We start from the raw sequence: 17,337 nt of genomic DNA, 5'->3' as shown, positions 1-17,337 counted from the left end.
CAGACAGTACTTTCTGGAAGCGGCGGCCTTGGGAAACTTCTATCATCTAGAAAGCTGTGGAGGGGTGTGGAAGTTCGAAGTCACGGACGGGAACTTTAGAAGTACAGGCCAAGAGGAGGTAGAACTTAGTCATTTAGTGAAGCTTTATAATTGTAAGTATTTGGCTATTGAATCCCAATAAGCAACTCATTTACTTAGAGCATTTTTTTATCCCTCCTTCCTACCCCTACTCCAAGAAAATGGTAGAACCCAGTTCCGGGTTCTCCTGTTTCAGTGCCGGAAATCTCGCGATGGAAGGAGGAGCCGGAGAGATTGACAAGGCATGGCGCGATCCTTGGATGGTGTCCTGGGTACAGACGGGACGTGGGGTTCGCCGTTGACCCGAATCTCATTCGTGTAGCCCGTTCCTGTGGGGTGGGAGTGGGAGCCCCTGGCGCTGTTCTTCACTAACTCTGTGTCTGGCGTTGGGTGCACGGTGCTCTTGCGCGCCGCGCCCCTTCTCTTTTTGGGGCTTGCGGGGCTCCCCCGTCTGGGGTCGTGGGTTGCGGGTGTGTTTGCTTGTACTGGTATCTAGCTGCCAGGACCTGTTATGAACACTTTGGGGCGAATAGGTCACACAATCCTTGGCAGGATCTTAATGTGATATGGGTACTGCAGTCCCACTGCCTGGGTGGGAATCACATCTCGGCTATTTTACTAGCTATGTCTTTGGGTTAGTGACTAATCATCTCTGTGCCTCCCGTTTTCTTGTCTGTAATGCTATCAATAGTATTGTAGGATCTGTCTTACGTAGGTGCTATACGCATTCAGGGAGAACAGTGCCTGGATCTTAGCGAGGTGTTTAAGTGTTTGTTAAGAAATGCCCGTTTTGCGCATGCGGTCCAGTAACTTGCCCGCATTATACAGCTAGTTAGAAGCAAGATTTGCAGAGCCTCAGGCTAAGGGTCCCACTGTGAAGCCCTGCATTGTCCTGCCTCGGAAAGCTCTTTCTTGGCAACGCTAAATGAGTAGCACTCGGTCCCCTAAGTCCCTTACACTGCTTTCTTTTTTTGAATAGATTTTATTTATATTATTTTTTAGAGAGGGGAAGAGAGAAAGCGAGAAAAGCATGAGTGTGTGTTTGCCTCTCGCGGGCTCACTACTGGGGATCTCGCCGGCATCCTAGGCATGTACCCTAGATTGGGAATAGAACTGGCAACCCTTAGATTCCCAGGCAAGCACTCAACCACTGAGCCACACCAGCCAGGGCTGCCTTTTCTTTAGAGCACTGATCATGACCAAATATTTTATGGATATTGGTTATGAGTTTTCATCTTTCCTGTACTCCAACTGTCAAAGAACATGGACTTACTCCTGTTTGTATGCATTACAACATGGTTAACCTTGGCCTGAAAGTCAAGAACTGGCTTTGTCACTGGAGGGTTGGTGATCACTTAACTTTTAATTCTCAAGTTCTCAAGATGGTGATGGTCCAAGGACATTGTAGATTTTGGAGGCAAGTCTCAATTCACTTCAACTTTGCTAATTCAGCATTTTCTCATTTCAGATGGTGAATTCTGCAATTTCTTTGGCACATTAGATTGTTGTGAAGTATAGGAAATGTCTAAAGATGTTCTCCATGCAGTTCAATTTTATTTCCTCTCAAAACATGGGGGAAGAAAGGTTTTTCCTAGTATTAGGGTGCTGTATGTCAAAAGCACACAAATGGCATTAAAACAGTACAAGAGAGCCTTCTTAAAGGATTAAAAACTATGTTAAAGGGACATAAATATATGCTTTAGTTTTTCAACTGGTATGTGAATACAAGAACACAGTAGCTCTTAAATACTGTGACATTAAAACGTAAAGCCAATTTTAAAACAGTGTGGTAGGTCACAATTCCAAACAGGCTTGCTCTGTATGTTTTCTAGCCTTCTTCATTTTGCTTGAACTTAGATGAGAACTCTGTCTACATTTTTGTGCATCTTAGTCATTGCATGTAGCTTTAGGTGACCCAGATCTGTCCCTGAAAATTGAGATTTTCAACCATTAACAGAAGTTAGTGACTAGGCAAGTGTGGGGACAACAGAAGTCCACCTTTCCGAGTCCTTTACTTTCAAGGACTGACTGCCTCCCAAATGCCCAATGAAAACAGCCAGTGGCCACCACAGCTCTCATTTAATAGAATGGTTCACTGTTCCAAAGAGCACGTGTGACAGAAGTCTCTGTAACTTGTTTCTATCATAGTAAACAGTTGCCTGGGTTGTGGGCCAGGTCCCCAGGTGGGGGCCTGCAAGAGGCAGCCTATTGATGTTTCTCCCTCACATCCACGTTTCCTTGTTCTCCCTCCCTTCCCCTCTCTCTAAAAAAAACAATAATAATAGAAAAATCTTTAAAAAAGGATTAGAAATTTGTAGAAACAGTCTTGATTTTAGTTTTGAATCTTTAGGGACTGGTTTTTACTGATAAAAATCTAAACATTTTTTAATTGGGTGGAGGTAATGGTGTAGTCATATATTGGATTTACACAGTAACTTTAAAAGAGCTCATACAAATTTTTGTGAAGTTGGTAGACTTGCAGGTGTAAAACTTTGTGATGGAAAATTCAGTGATATAATTAAGGGATACACTGCTGCAGGTATTGCCTTTCTTAAATGCTGTAGTGACTTGGCTCAAAAAATTTCATCCCAGTGCGCACGAGTAAAATACACACTTAGCCTGGCATCACGGTCTCACACTTGCCTTCCTGTGCTATCTACCACTCTGGTCAGCAAATGGTTTCCCCACCTTTAGTGCCTGAGGTCCAAAGCTTGCTTCTTTTGCTAATGCCCTTTTTCTCATCACCCTCATGCACAGATCAAATTCTGTCTGTCAACACCTTCCTGGTTTCATCATTGGGATCCGTCTTCCACCTCTCCCCATGTTCCCACAGCATTTCATACACTTCATAGCATTTCTTACAAACTGTCTTGTGTATGTCTAATTGGGACCCTACCGTGCACACAGGTTAGATGGGAGGCCCTGAAGACAGGAGCTCTTTTTTTTATATCTTTTGCTGGTTGAATTGAAAGATACAAATCTACACAGGTGAAATAGAGTTTGGGTTATCTGCTGGCTTATGCTGACTAGAGAAACTCTACTAACGGACAAATGGATAACAAAAATGTGGTATATCCATACAACAGAATCGTCGTATTTGGCTATAAAAAGGAATGAAGTATGGATACATGGTACAACATGGATGAACTTTAAAAATTATGCTACGTGAAAGAGGACAGTCACAAAAACTACCTAGCATATGATGTCACTCCTGTGCAAGTCCAGGATAGGAACTCTGTAGAGACAAAGTAGATTGGTGGTTGCTTAGGGCTGGGGAGTGAGGGGAAGGAGAGAGGGGCGGTCATTAAGGGGTTTCTGCTTGAGGTACTGAAAATGTTCTAAACTTGTGACATAATAAAAAATTTTAAATTCTGCATAGTACGTTTTATATGAATTACACCTCAAAAAAGTTGTTAAAAACTATTCATTCCCCCCACCCTACCCCATGATAATATTGAGAATAATTATGGCAGCTAACAGTCATCACTCGTCCAGGCCTGTGCTCAGGGCTTTATATGCATTATTTATTTAACTGATTCAGTAACCCTATGAAGATAATATTATTTCCAAATCTTACAGGAGAGGAAACCCAGCCCTAGGAACAGCTTACCTAACAGCACACAACTAGTTAAATTCTGGGACTCTGAAAAAATCCTTTTAACTGCAGTGCTATACAATTGGGATGCTCACAGGATAATTTTATACAAAGCATCGTAGATGTGCTTTGACTATTTAAAAAATAATCAAATGCATGACTACTGTGGTGTGTGAGGTCCTCCATACAATGCTGAAAAGTCTAACTATGAATGTGTAGAAAACTCTTGCTTTCTATCAAACACCATCAGCTCCCTAAACTTTTATTTTTACCTCCATTACTAGCACCAGCAGTAGAGTTTTGTTGTTTTTGTTTTTGAGTTGCTTTCTGCTATGAACCAGCTTTAAAATTCATTTTGGGAAACTTAGACATCAAGAAGAGCAAAGCTCCATTGCGTGAGAGGTGCTGGTGGTTGGTCACCAGCCCTGGAGCGCAGACTCACTGCTGTGAACTAGCTTTTGGTGTTCAAATTTGTACCTCCCCAAATTATAACACCACTTGTCATGGGTGTGGTATGTGGAACAATGACCCCCACTCCCAAATAGGCTCGTGTCTTAATTCTAGGAACTGTGAATATGTTACAGGAGAGGTTTTTGAAGATGGGATTAAGTTAAGGAATTTGAGTTGAGATTATCCTGCATTAGCAGGGTGGGACTAATGTAATTACTGGGGTCCCTATAAAGGAAAGAGAGGCAAGAATTGTCAGAGAAAATGTTATGATAGCAGAAGTTGGAATGTTGTGGACCACTGGCCAAGGAATGTGATTGTTTAGCCTTTAGAAACAGGAAGAAGCAAGTAAACCCATCTCAAACAGTTGACCTCTCAGAACTGTGGGATAATAAATGTGTATTGTTTTAACCCGATAAATTTGTGGCAATAGGAAACTAATCCACTGGGCTTTTGAATGGCCTGCTAGTTACTGAAACTGAGAAGAACCTGTTGTCCTCCCTCCTTCCTGTTCTCTCCTTTTCCTATGGCTTCCTGTGTTTTTAACCTTGGCTCCTCAGCTAGACGGTTTACTTCTTCAGGGCAGGACCATCTTGTTCCCTGCAGGGCTCAAGTGCCAGGCACTGTTTTGAGTGCTTTATGGGCATCCAGCCATTTCATCCTCATAATGACCTTGTGACCCCCACTTTGCAGATGAGGAGACTGAGGTTCAGAGAGGGAAAATCCTACCATTAGCAAAGTATGTGCCTGGGGTCCTAAACGCTCAGGCTTGCAGGCCCCTGTGCTTATCTGACTGCTGTGTGCCTTGTTAATTGATTTCAAAATTAATTTCAAATTACTTTCAATCTAAAAGACCTGAGATCTTATTAAGAATGTGTTTTGAAGATAAAACTCAAGAATGCTTTTTGAAGGAGGATATATAAGATACTATTTATTTCTCTGTAATTAGTGATGGGAATATTTTTGCTTTATTACTTTTTATTACTTGTGATGGCATTGAAATGATAATTTTACTTTTCTTTTTAGATCTGCTTTAGAAATCTCATTATTACCATAGTTAAGATTTCTAGTGAAACCCGGGTCTTGTCTCTTTTATTACTTCAAATTGTCTGTTTGCAACTAGACTAGAGATGCCTGACCAATTTTGATATGAAATCCTTTCATCCTATTTGAAACAGGGTAATAATTAGATATTTTCATGCTTATTTGTTTATGAGGCTTTGTTCTGAACCATAAAATATGGAGTTCTTAGTTAACATTTGTATTAATGGATATTGAATTCCTAAAATACCAAATAGGTATAAATACATTGTTTCCTAAAGTTGACTCTTAGAGGCAAAAAAATAAAATGTTGGAAAGAAAAGAGTTTAGTCTTCCATTAGTCTCAAATAATTTTCTCTGAAACACCTTAATTTAGTTCATGAATTTAGAACTCATTATGGAATCCCACACTAGTAATTTAAATTGTATTCAGTTCAATGATCTTTGTTTAAAAACCATGCACTTATGTCTTAATAAGAATGTAGAAAACTGCTACCTTAAATTTCAGGTTTGGAGCTACCTATGTATTTGCTGCTTGCTCTCCATCTAGGTGCACCCCCGGAAACACTTCCAGAAGGAAGTCAGTCAGGGTGTGTTCGACCTACGCGTCTTGAAGCCAGCGGTGTGAAGAAGAGCAGCTGGGGCTTCTTCTTTACTGGGCTTGTTGGCGGGACACTGGTGGCTGTGTATGCCGTGGCCACTCCATTTATAACACCGGCCCTCCGAAAAATTTGCTTGCCTTTTGTGCCTGCAACTACAAAGCAAGTCGAAAATGTTGTGAAAATGCTTCGAAGCAGAAGAGGACCCCTGGTGGACATTGGTAGTGGTGACGGACGGATTGTGAGTTATAACGCATTTTAAGGTTTACTGTTAAAACTGTTAAAATCTCTCTTTCACGTTTCTTATGAGGTTTATGAAAAGACTTGCTAAATACGACAGTTTAGTATAAAGTAGTCATTTCATTTTGTGTTTGGCTGAACTGTTATACCTTCCAGTGTGAATTTGGAATGTATTTTTCTCAGATTTAATTTTTTGGTTAAAGGAAAAATTGCTCTGTAGGTATGCCAGGTAAAAAGGAACAATTAATGGGTAATTATGAAATTGCCTGTTAAGAAACTTGGGCTAATAGAGGTGGTATAGCTAGAAGAAACATTAAATCATGGAGTTTCACTGATTTACATTTTCACCATATATGTTTGCTCCTGCATTTAGCTATACTTACACATGTATAATTCCTATGGGGTAACAGTAAAGTAGGAAAGAGCATTAACCCTTACTTTTTGAAAGGTCAGATTTTAGTGACTTGAGCTCACTTTAACCCACCCTCCACAACCCACCTCTGGGAGGCTGTTACTTACTCAAGGTCAGTGACTGGCAAATGGATGTCTCAGAGCATGTTCCTTCATGGACAAGGTGACACCTAAGGATTTAGGCCTCTATTCGATGAGCTGAACAGTGAGGGTAGCAGTAGGCAAGGCCAGTGTTCTGGAAACCTCTCGTGTGGAGACCGGCAGGTCGCCATGATGCCTTTTAGCAGCCCCTGCCCACGTGGTCCCTGCAGTTTCACCCTGGTGACCCAAGAATAATCAGGAAAGGGTTAAAAAGTGCCCTCCGTTTTTAAGAAATCAGAATATGTGTATATTAATCAGGAGGAAGTTTTAAAATCCAGATGTGAATGCTTTACGTTTGAATAGTATCTTTATGATTTCTCTGAACATGGTTCCTTCTTAAGGGGTGACACTGTAGTTACCCGAAAATCACTGTGGGTGGGATAGCTCCTTCAGGGATGCTCTTTGGAGAGCGGTGGCAAGACCAGATGAGCCGAGAGAACAGCCCACTCTCCCTGTCACCTTACCTAGGTGGTGGCATTGGCAGTTGACTTTATTCTGATTTGTTCACTTTAACCTGCTTTCCATTTTGAGTGAGCAATCTTAAATACTAAGGAAATATGTAATAAATTGCAGGTTCTTTATCGACAGGTTATTTTTATTGCATATTCCAGCTAGTTCACAATACATTCATTTTGCCTGCTGGTGTGATATCACTGATGGAGAGAGACTGGGTGTTCAGCAACCTTTGTGAGGTTGACCCAGTGGTCGGCCAGTCCAAAATTAATTACAGAGTTATCTGAAGCAAACCTGACACTTTATTCTGATACTTGAGGTGACATCTTTGACAAAGCATGGAATTGGAGTTAAAATTGGCTGGCATTATCTTGTCCACAAATCTGCATAATTTTAGAGATCTATCTTTAAATGCCATCTTGAACAAAGGAGGTGATTTTTGATTGGATGTTTTGTGATTGTAGTCCATAAATAGGAAATACATCATTTCCCAGTTGATAAGTTGATGTTTCTCTTTTTACCTGGAATAAATACCTCTTTCTGCAGGTGATAGCAGCTGCAAAGGAAGGATTCTCAGCTGTTGGTTATGAACTGAACCCATGGCTAGTTTGGTACTCCCGATACCGAGCTTGGCAAGCAGGGGTGCAGCACCTGGCCAAATTTTATATCTCAGATTTGTGGAAGGTACGTAAGGCAGAGAACAGTCCTAGGAACTCCTGACTGAAACTTTAAACTTCATCATTAGTATGATTGCAAGCTGAAAAATGTAGAAAAATAATTAAAATACAAGTGTATATTTTAGCGTAATGAAATGTGAACACCTTTTAAATGGAGAGCTTTGCATATCAACTCCTTCATGGTATAAGCTTAAGGTTTACAACATGGTTGAGCGTGTGAATCCCAAGAATTTGCCCAACTAAAAAGTTCTCATTTCTATTGCTTTCAAAACTTTGATCTCAGTTGGAAATCCTATATATCGTAATATAGGTATTAACTTACGAATGTTCTTGGTAAATAGTAGACTTTTCTGTGTGTGTGTTCACGTGTGTGTGTATTTAGAGAGAGGCAGAGATGGGGCAAGGAAAAGAAAGAGTCCACCAACCGTGCTTGCCGTGGTTTCGTCTGGTCTTCATAAAGTGTAGGACACTTCCAAGTTTATTAGTACTCTTAAAAAAGAGCTTTGTAATTTTGCTTTAGGAATGCTCCATAAAATAGCTTTCTTAAATAAGAATTTACCATTGTAATGGTGTCATCAGTAGCTTATAACAATTCACTTGTGTTTTGCTTGCAGTTTTTTTTTAATACCATATATACATAAACGATCTCTCTGTAAAGATGACTTTTATTGGGCAATAAGAATTTTGACTGGCGAAGCACTTTACCCCCCAGTTTTCCAACTAAAGACTATTTTATTGCATTTTTTACTTACTATTTTAGAGAAGAGGACAGAGACGGGAATTTTAAGGATAGTTCAACATAAAAAACCAGTAGTCTGAGATCCCTTGATCTCTTGAAAAGCTATCTGGTAGAGAGTAGGAAAGTGTGGACCCGGAGTACAAGTGGCCCAGGGCCAACTGTCTTGGCCACCAGCTGGTCATTGGTTGAGTCACTAGCCACCTGATAGATGATCCCTGGGGCAGGCCTGGTGTGGAGTCGCTGTGAGGATGGATGAGATGGCTTATGGGGAAGCATTTGGAAAACTGATGGCTTGAACTAATGTGAATGACAGTGAGCTTGTACTTTTTTCCTTATGAAATCTGAAAGGAGACTACTCTTTGTGAAAAGCTACTATTTGGTGAAATGTAAAGTTGCTACTCATTTTGAAATAAAAGTTAAGCTGGATATTTGGTTTTTAAAATTTCACCTGTGAATGATTTCCTTCTCTTTAGGTTACTTTTTCGCAGTACTCAAACGTTGTTATTTTTGGGGTGCCTCAGATGGTGAGTATGCATGCTTGTGCCCCTTCTGTTTGGTTTTAGGTCCTGAAGGCCCTTCCAGCTCCATCTCGTGCAAAACAAGGCCCCCCCAGATATCCAGGGGGGCACTGGATTTCAGTGTATTGGCTAAACAGAATACTTCAGGGTCTTGCAAGGTTAACCACAAATTATTCAGTCTTATTTTTAAACTCTTGCTGCAGAAAGAAATCTCAGTTATCTAAAGCACTAAAAATTCTGGAGACTTTATGGGCTCCCAGTGTCAGAAGTAGTTGTAGGTTTTCCTGGTCGCTCACTTCCGCCCAGCTGAAATCACTTCAGAAAGGTAGAGGGATGCCCGCTTTGAATTGATCATTTCTCCGATTTTGCAGTGAGATAGTTTTCAGGGCAGATGAGCACTGACTAGTTTCAGTTGACCTCAGATGACTGATGTGTACTGAACTTTGATTATGTACTTTCAAAAGTGAAAATGCTTCAGCATTGCACTGAAAAATGGTCCTAAGTTTAGCCTTTAGGAAGACAACCAGGATGGGATGCTTTTGTTGTAATTGTTGGTTTACAGACCATGGAAAGAAGTCCTGTTTCAGTTTTCAAAGTCGGTAATTGTAGCCATAATAATCTTGGTGAAATTGGATGTTTGTTGAAATGCCGCTGTAAAGCTGATACTGTTTTCAGTTTAAAAAAAGGAAATTTGCCCTGGCTGGTGTAGCTCAGTGGATTGAGCGCGGGCCTGCGAACCACACGATCCTGGTTCGATTCCCAGTCAGGGCACATGTCTGGGTTGCAGGCCAGTTCCCGGTTCCCGGCAGGGGACGAATGAGAGGCAACCATACATTGATATTTCTCTCTCTCTCTCTCTCTCCTTCCCTTCCCCTAAAAAAACAAAAAAGGAAATTTACTTTTTTGTTTTTTTTGTTTTCTTCATATCTGAATTTTTGTTCCAGAAGCTTTAATGCTTGAGAAATTTATTCTTATCACTAGACCCTTCAGTGCAATGCCTTTTTCTTTTATTTTTTGAAGTCGATTTAGAAGTGTTGTGTTACATATTTTTGAAAGTGACAGGATTCTGTGTGTTTGTATTTTCGTTAAGCCTAAAATTCAGATGAGACTTGGGTGTCTACACTTCTGTTGTAGAAATGAAAAGAGGTAGAAGGGTGTGATTGTTGGCCATTAAAACAAAACTTTTCAGGATCATAGAATTACCATGGAATTTGATGGTTATTTTACTAGTTATGATGTTTGGGCATTCTTTCAGAATAACGAGCATTGGGGGAAAATAACTAATTTGAAATCCATGCTTTCTAAAAATAGGAACTTGATTTTTATTGGGACTTCCACGCAATGTTGAGAGGTTGAATGGTCTGAGATGTGGACTTATGAAGCCACAGCAGCTGTGTCCCAGTGGGGGGCAGCAGTGGCCTTTGGTAGTCACTGTCCTCCAGCTCATTGTGCTTCTCTTATCATGGCTGAAGTAGAGGCAGTTTTAGGAGCTGTTCACTCAGGGGAGAGAGTCCTGTTATTTTCATGAAGGCTTTTGCAGTTACTGTCCATTCTTCTGTACATAGAGAACTTCTTAAATAAGGAACTTATAGTATTTTATTACCAAGAAAAATGGGAGCAGCTGACATGGAGGAAGCACTCACATCCTTGGGATGGCAGGGATTCAGCCACCGTGCAGTTTCCCACGCAGGTGGATTAATCACAGGTATGGGGGGCCCAGGTGGCTTCTGTTGGGTCAGGAGGCCCAGTTTCATGTGTGGAGGGCCCACACATGAAATTATTCTGCCTTCATCAAACTTTGCCAATGTGGAGGATATGAGGGGGAGGGAGGGCACTGTCTGGGGAGCCAGGGGTCAGGTCTGCCACCAGAGAGGTGAGCTGTGGGAGCCCTGAAAGTCCTTTTATCTGTCTGGACCCCATCATTCACTCTTCTATTAAAATGCACTTCGCTTCCCTGAGCACGTGTCAGTATTCTGGTCATGCCTAGGCGGTTCAGCAGAGCCAGTGTGGCGTGAAATGTTTCCTGGGCAGCTGAGGCACCCGCAGGTCATGGAGAGCCAGGAGGACCTTTAGGGAACTTCAGAGGTGAAAACCCTGGTGTTATAAATCCTCACCCTGCTTCTGATAGCAGGCTAATTATTCCTAACAGCTCTTTGCAGTCATAGCTCAAAATTAGAGGTGGCCTAACATTTCAGCCCTGGTGTGCCTTTAGCATATAGGAATGAGGAATCCCACTGGGCCTGGAAAATCCTGTAGTAGGATTGTAAATACCCACGCTTAAGACTAGTTTATCCAGTGCCCAGGCCAGTGTGGCTCATTTGATTGGGCAGCTTCCCTCACACTGAAAGACTAGCTTATCCACCGAGAGCATCTTTTGAAAATGTGGAACAGATTGTTTGTATCCTTGTTTAAAACCTTTCTATGGCTTCTTGCTACTTCAAAGCAGTGAGAATAAGGCTTGAACCCTCGGCATGGCCCTGAAGCTTGGCGAGGAGTGGCCCCTGCTTCTCTCAGCCGCCTGTCCACCAGCCCTGTTTTTCTCTTGATCCCTGGGTGCCGCTGTGTGTGGGGCTGTGTCCTTCCTCTGACTTCAGTCTCCCAGCTCTGGGCCTAGTTAGTGAACACCTATTGACCACTCGTGTGCCAGTGTCTTTTCCTCTGAGAACGGTCCTCCATCCCCCCGTGGGACGAGCTCAGTGCCCCCTGTTTTCCCCTTGCACGGTGCCTGCTCCCGTGTCCTCACAGGAGTCGTTGCACATTTCCCTGTGTGGCGGCTTTGGCTGTGTTGCTATGGCCCTGCACTGCAAGCCTGAGCGTGAAGGCTGGCCTGTCTTCTTGGTGGTCAGACCTCCAGCGTGACAGCCCCAGCAGAAAGTAATCACTCAGGGCATGTTTGCTAAATGAATGAATAAATATGGTATAAACATACATACCCATTAAGTATACTTTTCCCAGTGGGCTATTAACTTCCGTAACTTCCAAGAATGACTAATTTAATTTTAGTTGTGAATCCTGTTTTGAAATGATGAATGAAAATGTTATCAGCATGTTCTGATAAAGAAAAATCACTTATGATTGAATTATTTATCTTTCATCATTCATTTGACCAGTATTCATTCAGGGCCCACTTGGAATACTTTAGTGAATAAAAGAGAAAAACCTCCCTGTCCTGGGTGTTTGTATGCTAGTGGGGAGATGGGAAGCGAGATGCCTATGTAAAATGTATCAAGCAAAAGAACAGGATGAGTGCTCTGGAGCAAACTAAAGCAAGAGAGGGGTGGCGCAGAGACAGTGTCCCTAAAAAAGGGACATGTGGTGGTGAGGGAGGGAGCTGTGTGTCTGTCCAGAAGAGGGGAGCAGCATTCCATATAGCGGAATAGCCACTTGGAAGGCAGGCACTGGGGTGTGCGTGCCTGTTGGGTTCCAGGAACCGCAGGGAGCTGGGGTGGCAGGGACAGGGTGAGTGAGAGGAGCCAGGGAGAGGTGAGATGAGAGAGAAAGTGGGGCTGGGATGGGAAGGACCCCGGACCCTTGTAAGGTGGGAGCCACTGGGGGTTTGAGCAGAGGAGTGGAGGAACGGACTGGGGCTGAAAAGGATCACTGGCTGCCCTAGGGCGAGAGAAGGAGCGGAGTCAAGGGCAACTCCCAGGCTTTTGTCCTGAGCAACTGGAGGTTTGGAGTTGTTAATGAGCTGGGAAAGGTGCAGGTGGAGCGGCTTGGGAGAAGATGAGGAATTCCGGGGCTGGTGCTGTTTGAGATGTATGTGGGGACTGTGAGGTTGGTAGTGGTGGATGGAGGGCTCTGAGGCTCAGGGGAGAGGGCTGCAGATCAGATTTGTAGGCATCAGGGCCCAGAGGACGTTGAAGCAGAGGCCTGGCTGACATCACTCAGTGAGGGAGCAGAGCCACCCAAAGATGAGCCCTGACCTCTGACAGATGAGGGGCACTCAGTGAAGGACTGGAGAGGTGGAGTTGGGGAGGATGACAGTGGGGCTGGGGTTGTGGGCCGTGGGGGTGTTATGGAGAAGCAAAGTAAAGCTACTACCTCAGGGACGAGGCGTGATGAAGGGGTCAAGGCTGCGCACGGCCGTGTTCAATTTATTGTGTATGCCTTTGAGCTGGTTTCAGCTGAGCTTTACGGTTTTGAATAGGTAATTAGAATATGTTGAGTTGTCTTACTTTGAGACCTGTGATTGTATGAGTAAGTTTGAATTCCATTAGATGTACACGGCATATCACTGCTTCTCTTTGTGTATGATATCAAGACCCAAATTTGTTGCATATTTATGTGCAATTTAGTCAGTTAATTTCTTATGATTGAAATAGCTCCTTTCACCTTTAGGTTTATCTTGACTTAGCATGTGACAGTCATTTGGAAATAAGAGACTGTAAATGAGAAAAGAATAATGGTAATATGAATACATTTACGATTATCCTTTTTATGAGCAAAATTACCATAAGAAGAAACCCTTGATATTTTGGAAAAACACATATTGTCTCATTCCTTGCTTATTTAATTTTTCCCTCAAGGAATAAACTTTTTAGTTATCTTTATCTGGCTGTTAAAAAATAGAAATATTCCATCCTTAATGGAATTTATTCTTTGTTATCTTGGTATTGATGCTAATGAAGAATCAGAATTATGGCTCACTTTAGCTATTGGTGATGTAGGGAAGTTTTTCCAAGCCAATTTTAAAGGTATAAAATTTTCGTAGAAGCACTGTCGATTTGTTTGTCTTGATTTGCTTTGGTGCCTGTAAGGGAAGTAGTTTTTGCTCGGATCTAGGTTTCTAAATACCATTTCCTGCCCAGAGGAACGGGAATGTGTGAGAAATGGCTGATCCCGTGCTGAGGAAGGAAAGATTCAAAAGCCTGCAACCTTTTGTTGAGCCTGGATATAGGGGGTGCCCAAAATACTTACAGGAGCAGGTCCAGAGGAAAGAGGAGCCTGCTTGAAGAGCCCCCAGGGGCCAAACTGGGACAGTTTGAACATTAGGATAAATGGAACAGTAGTGGATTATCATTTACTGAGTGAGATAATCTAGTGGTTCATCCTGCAGTGATAGCTAGCTAGGTAGAGAGAAGGGAAAGCGGTTTCTTGCAGTGGAAAGTAGAATTTCATCCAGAAGGAATGATGGGGTTAGCAGATCCGCGCGTGGCAACCATTACAGCAAAATGGACTCAGGCCAGAGTCATCCGTGAGTGCCACAGCTAGTGGGGGGACAGCTTGATGGGTAGTTGGGTATGCATGCCCTCTCTCTCAAGGTGTGTCCCCCATTATAAAGGAAAAATAACGGCCACACTGTGGGGGCACCAGACAATACCTCAACCGAGTGGTGGCCATCACCCTCAAAGCAGCAGGACATCTGACTGGGGGGCCCTGGGCATCTGACTGGGGGGCCCTGAGATGTTCACAGCCCCACTAACGGGTCACTGTCAAAGACTCACCCACTGAGTCATCATGAGCAGACACCAGAGGGACAGGGGGACCCCAGTGAGGGCTGTTTGGAAAAGTAACTGGCCCATATTCTAAAGGATGTTATTATCATGAGAGGCAAAGAGGTGTAGGAACTGTTCTCGATTGAGAGAGGAAACGTTACAGCTAAATGCAGTATGGAGTCCTAGGCTGGGGGGAAGCCTTGTAAAGGACACTTAGTATCGAGACACTTGACAAAATTGGAATGTTACTGTTGGAATTATTTTATTGGAGTATAATGCGAAATCTGCTGAATGCAATAACTGTACTGGGGCTATTTCTTAGAAAATATTTTCTTAGAAAACACTGATTATGAAGGAATAAAGGAGCATGTTGTGTGCAACCTATTCTTCAATTAGAGAAAACGTTCATAGAGAAGGGAAGAGGGCAAATTGGATAAAGCAAACATGACAACCTTTTCTTGTAACTTTTCTGTAAGTCTGAAATTGTTTCAAAATGGAGAGAGTGGAAAAACTATTTCTGGGAGGTGAAGAAGATAATATATTTTTAGGATCTCAAGGTAAATTTTAAGTGATTATTAATTTGCTCATATAATTACAATGTCAGTACTTTCAGCAAACAATAAGATACTTTCTCCACAGGTAGACAGGTAGTGAGATGATACAAAAGTAATAAATGAGAGGATTTTACTGTTTATATGTTGATGATCAAGGAATCAATTATTAGTATATTATTGATATATATATTTTAAAAGTATGAAATATTTTACATTTCAAGTTGGTTGAATGTGTATAATTTTAAGTCTTATTTTATATTTTATTGAACCTAGGTGTTATTAAGTTTAAGGTGCACTTTTGCTATTAAAGAAAAAATATTGCCAATTATAATTCTAAGACAATGTTAGTAGTAAGATTTCAGAGATGTTAAAATGTGGAAAAATATGTTAAATAGTTAAGACAGAATAGAGCAAAATGTTTAGGCAGGTAAGTAATTGAAACCTGCTTCTCATTTTAGTTGTTGCAACATCATAATTTTAGTTAGAAAACCAGAAATCTGTGACAAAAATGGTGTATTTCATAGTTGATAGTAGAAGTTCTTACAACTGTTGTCAGTGTGACTCCTGTGTTTTGATGGATTGTTTGGTAACGTATCTGCCCTGAAGTGATCTTTTTTACAGTTAGCAAGGTTTATATGGGTATTTTTAGGGTGTCAAATACAGAAGGACATTTAGGGATCGTTTCCTGTGGCTCCCTGCTCATAATGGTGACTGTCATTCTCCACAGATGCCGCAGTTGGAGAAGAAACTTGGGCTGGAGCTTCGGGACGATGCTAGAGTCATTGCTTGCCGGTTTCCTTTCCCACACTGGATCCCAGACCAGGTCACTGGAGAGGGGATAGACACTGTGTGGGTGTATGACATGAGCACTTTTAGAGGGACTGAAAAGAGGCCGTGAAGGTCAATGCATTTTCAGCTGCTCATTTGAATATAAAACTTATTGAGAGTCTTTCTGCAGTGTTGGTGGTCTTTGATTTTATGGAGACATTTTACAGGGATGTAACAGCTATGTATTTAGCAAAGAGTATACATTTGCTTGGCATAGCATGAGAAATTACTGTTACTTTCCTTAATCGTTGGAGGGAACAAACAAGTTACAAACAGTTGGTAGAGTTAAAGTCCCCTTTCATGGTATATTCTAAAAAATGTGCTTATAGCTTTTAATGCCCTTGGATATATGAAAATATGAATAAGTGATGGATGTCGGTGGGTAGAAAGAGGTTGACAGCTCTTCGCATTTTGAAGAATATGATTTAATGCCACAGATGAGAAGAAACAATTTTAAAAATATGTGTATTAATAAATGTTTGCTGTTCCCTATAACTTTATTCATACTTAAGATTTATCTCTTCTCTGTATGTTCATGGCGACATTAATTTTCTAAGGGATTTAGAGAAGCATTTATATTTTATAACATTTATTAGGAATAACTTGTTCTTAGGCTAGATTACCATATTGTATTGAATCTAAGATGTGTATATGTGTGTGTGTAGGTATACATATTTTAACAGTTTTGAAATTGTTCATATAAAACAAATGACGTTTTGTAGCTATACTGGGCAGTGTTGTGCATAATCAGTTACCATTGCTACAACCCCGGGTTTGATTAAATAGGGTGTTCAGAGAAGATAAATGATGCAGTGGAGTGATTGGCAATGATTTAATAGTGATAGAGATGGATGTGAGCTTTGGAGTGAGCCGGCCTGGGTTCAGGTCTCTGCTGGTCCGCAGCAGGAGGCCTTGGACACTCTCAGAGCCTTGGTTCCTGAGTGTCCTTGTCATCGGCATGATGTACTCAACAGGGAGACAGATTTGTAAAATCACGGTGTATTGTCTTTGGTCTGTAAATAGTATTTCTTACTACTTTAGATGCTAATGAAAAGCTGATTCACAGAAGTTAGTAGATTATTTCTCCTAGCCACTTCTTTATTTTATGAAAGCAGCTATTTATTGAATGTTTCTCATTTATGAGAAGAGATGACTGATTTAGATAAAGTCAAGTTAAGGAAAACCTTTGAATTTGAGTAGGCAGGCTTCATATATCTGAAAAATTAATATTGAGTGGTGGCTCGACTAATCCCTGCTTATCATAGAAAAGAATTGAACTCCCAGCCATACCCCTTATAACCTAAATACTAAACTGTCTTAGAGATCTGATGAAATGAGGTGATTTGTGTCTTTTACTAACCTGATAAAAATGTGATCAATTTGATAATTTTTATTTAAATGAGAAGCAACTGGGGACTCATTAATTCATTCGGCAAATACTTACTGAGTGTCTGCTGTGTGAAGAGCTTTTCCAGTTCAATGGTGAATGGACAGGCAAGGCCCCTAATCATGAAGAATTTATGTTCTGGAAGTAGAGAGAGACAAAGAAAAGGTGAGTGAATGTTACTGTGTGTGAAG

The 17,337-nt window shown here is 41.5% G+C and overlaps 1 protein-coding gene across 1 annotated transcript; it reads left to right on the top strand.

Moving 5' to 3' along the window:
• Positions 1–277: 277 nt before the first annotated feature.
• Positions 278–16,480, top strand: ATPSCKMT (ATP synthase c subunit lysine N-methyltransferase). Its single transcript, XM_037062999.1, has 5 exons — positions 278–350; positions 5,712–6,001; positions 7,552–7,689; positions 8,895–8,945; positions 15,659–16,480. Exons 1-5 carry the CDS (start codon positions 323–325, stop codon positions 15,827–15,829), a joined length of 678 nt encoding a protein of 225 aa, XP_036918894.1. The 5' UTR covers positions 278–322; the 3' UTR covers positions 15,830–16,480.
• Positions 16,481–17,337: the final 857 nt, after the last annotated feature.

The sequence above is a fragment of the Sturnira hondurensis genome, unplaced genomic scaffold (assembly GCF_014824575.4).
Source record: "Sturnira hondurensis isolate 20B ecotype Veracruz unplaced genomic scaffold, ASM1482457v3 Scaffold0014384, whole genome shotgun sequence".
Lineage (NCBI taxonomy): Eukaryota > Metazoa > Chordata > Mammalia > Chiroptera > Phyllostomidae > Sturnira > Sturnira hondurensis.
This window is presented reverse-complemented; position numbering and strand designations above follow the sequence as displayed.

Excerpts from the sequence above, each read along its gene's own strand:
- ATPSCKMT (XM_037062999.1), top strand. The coding sequence starts at position 323 with ATGGCGCGATCCTTGGATGGTGTCCTGG. Across the intron at positions 6,002-7,551 it reads GTAGTGGTGACGGACGGATT|GTGATAGCAGCTGCAAAGGA; the intron begins GTGAGTTATAAC and ends CTCTTTCTGCAG. Across the intron at positions 7,690-8,894 it reads ATATCTCAGATTTGTGGAAG|GTTACTTTTTCGCAGTACTC; the intron begins GTACGTAAGGCA and ends CCTTCTCTTTAG.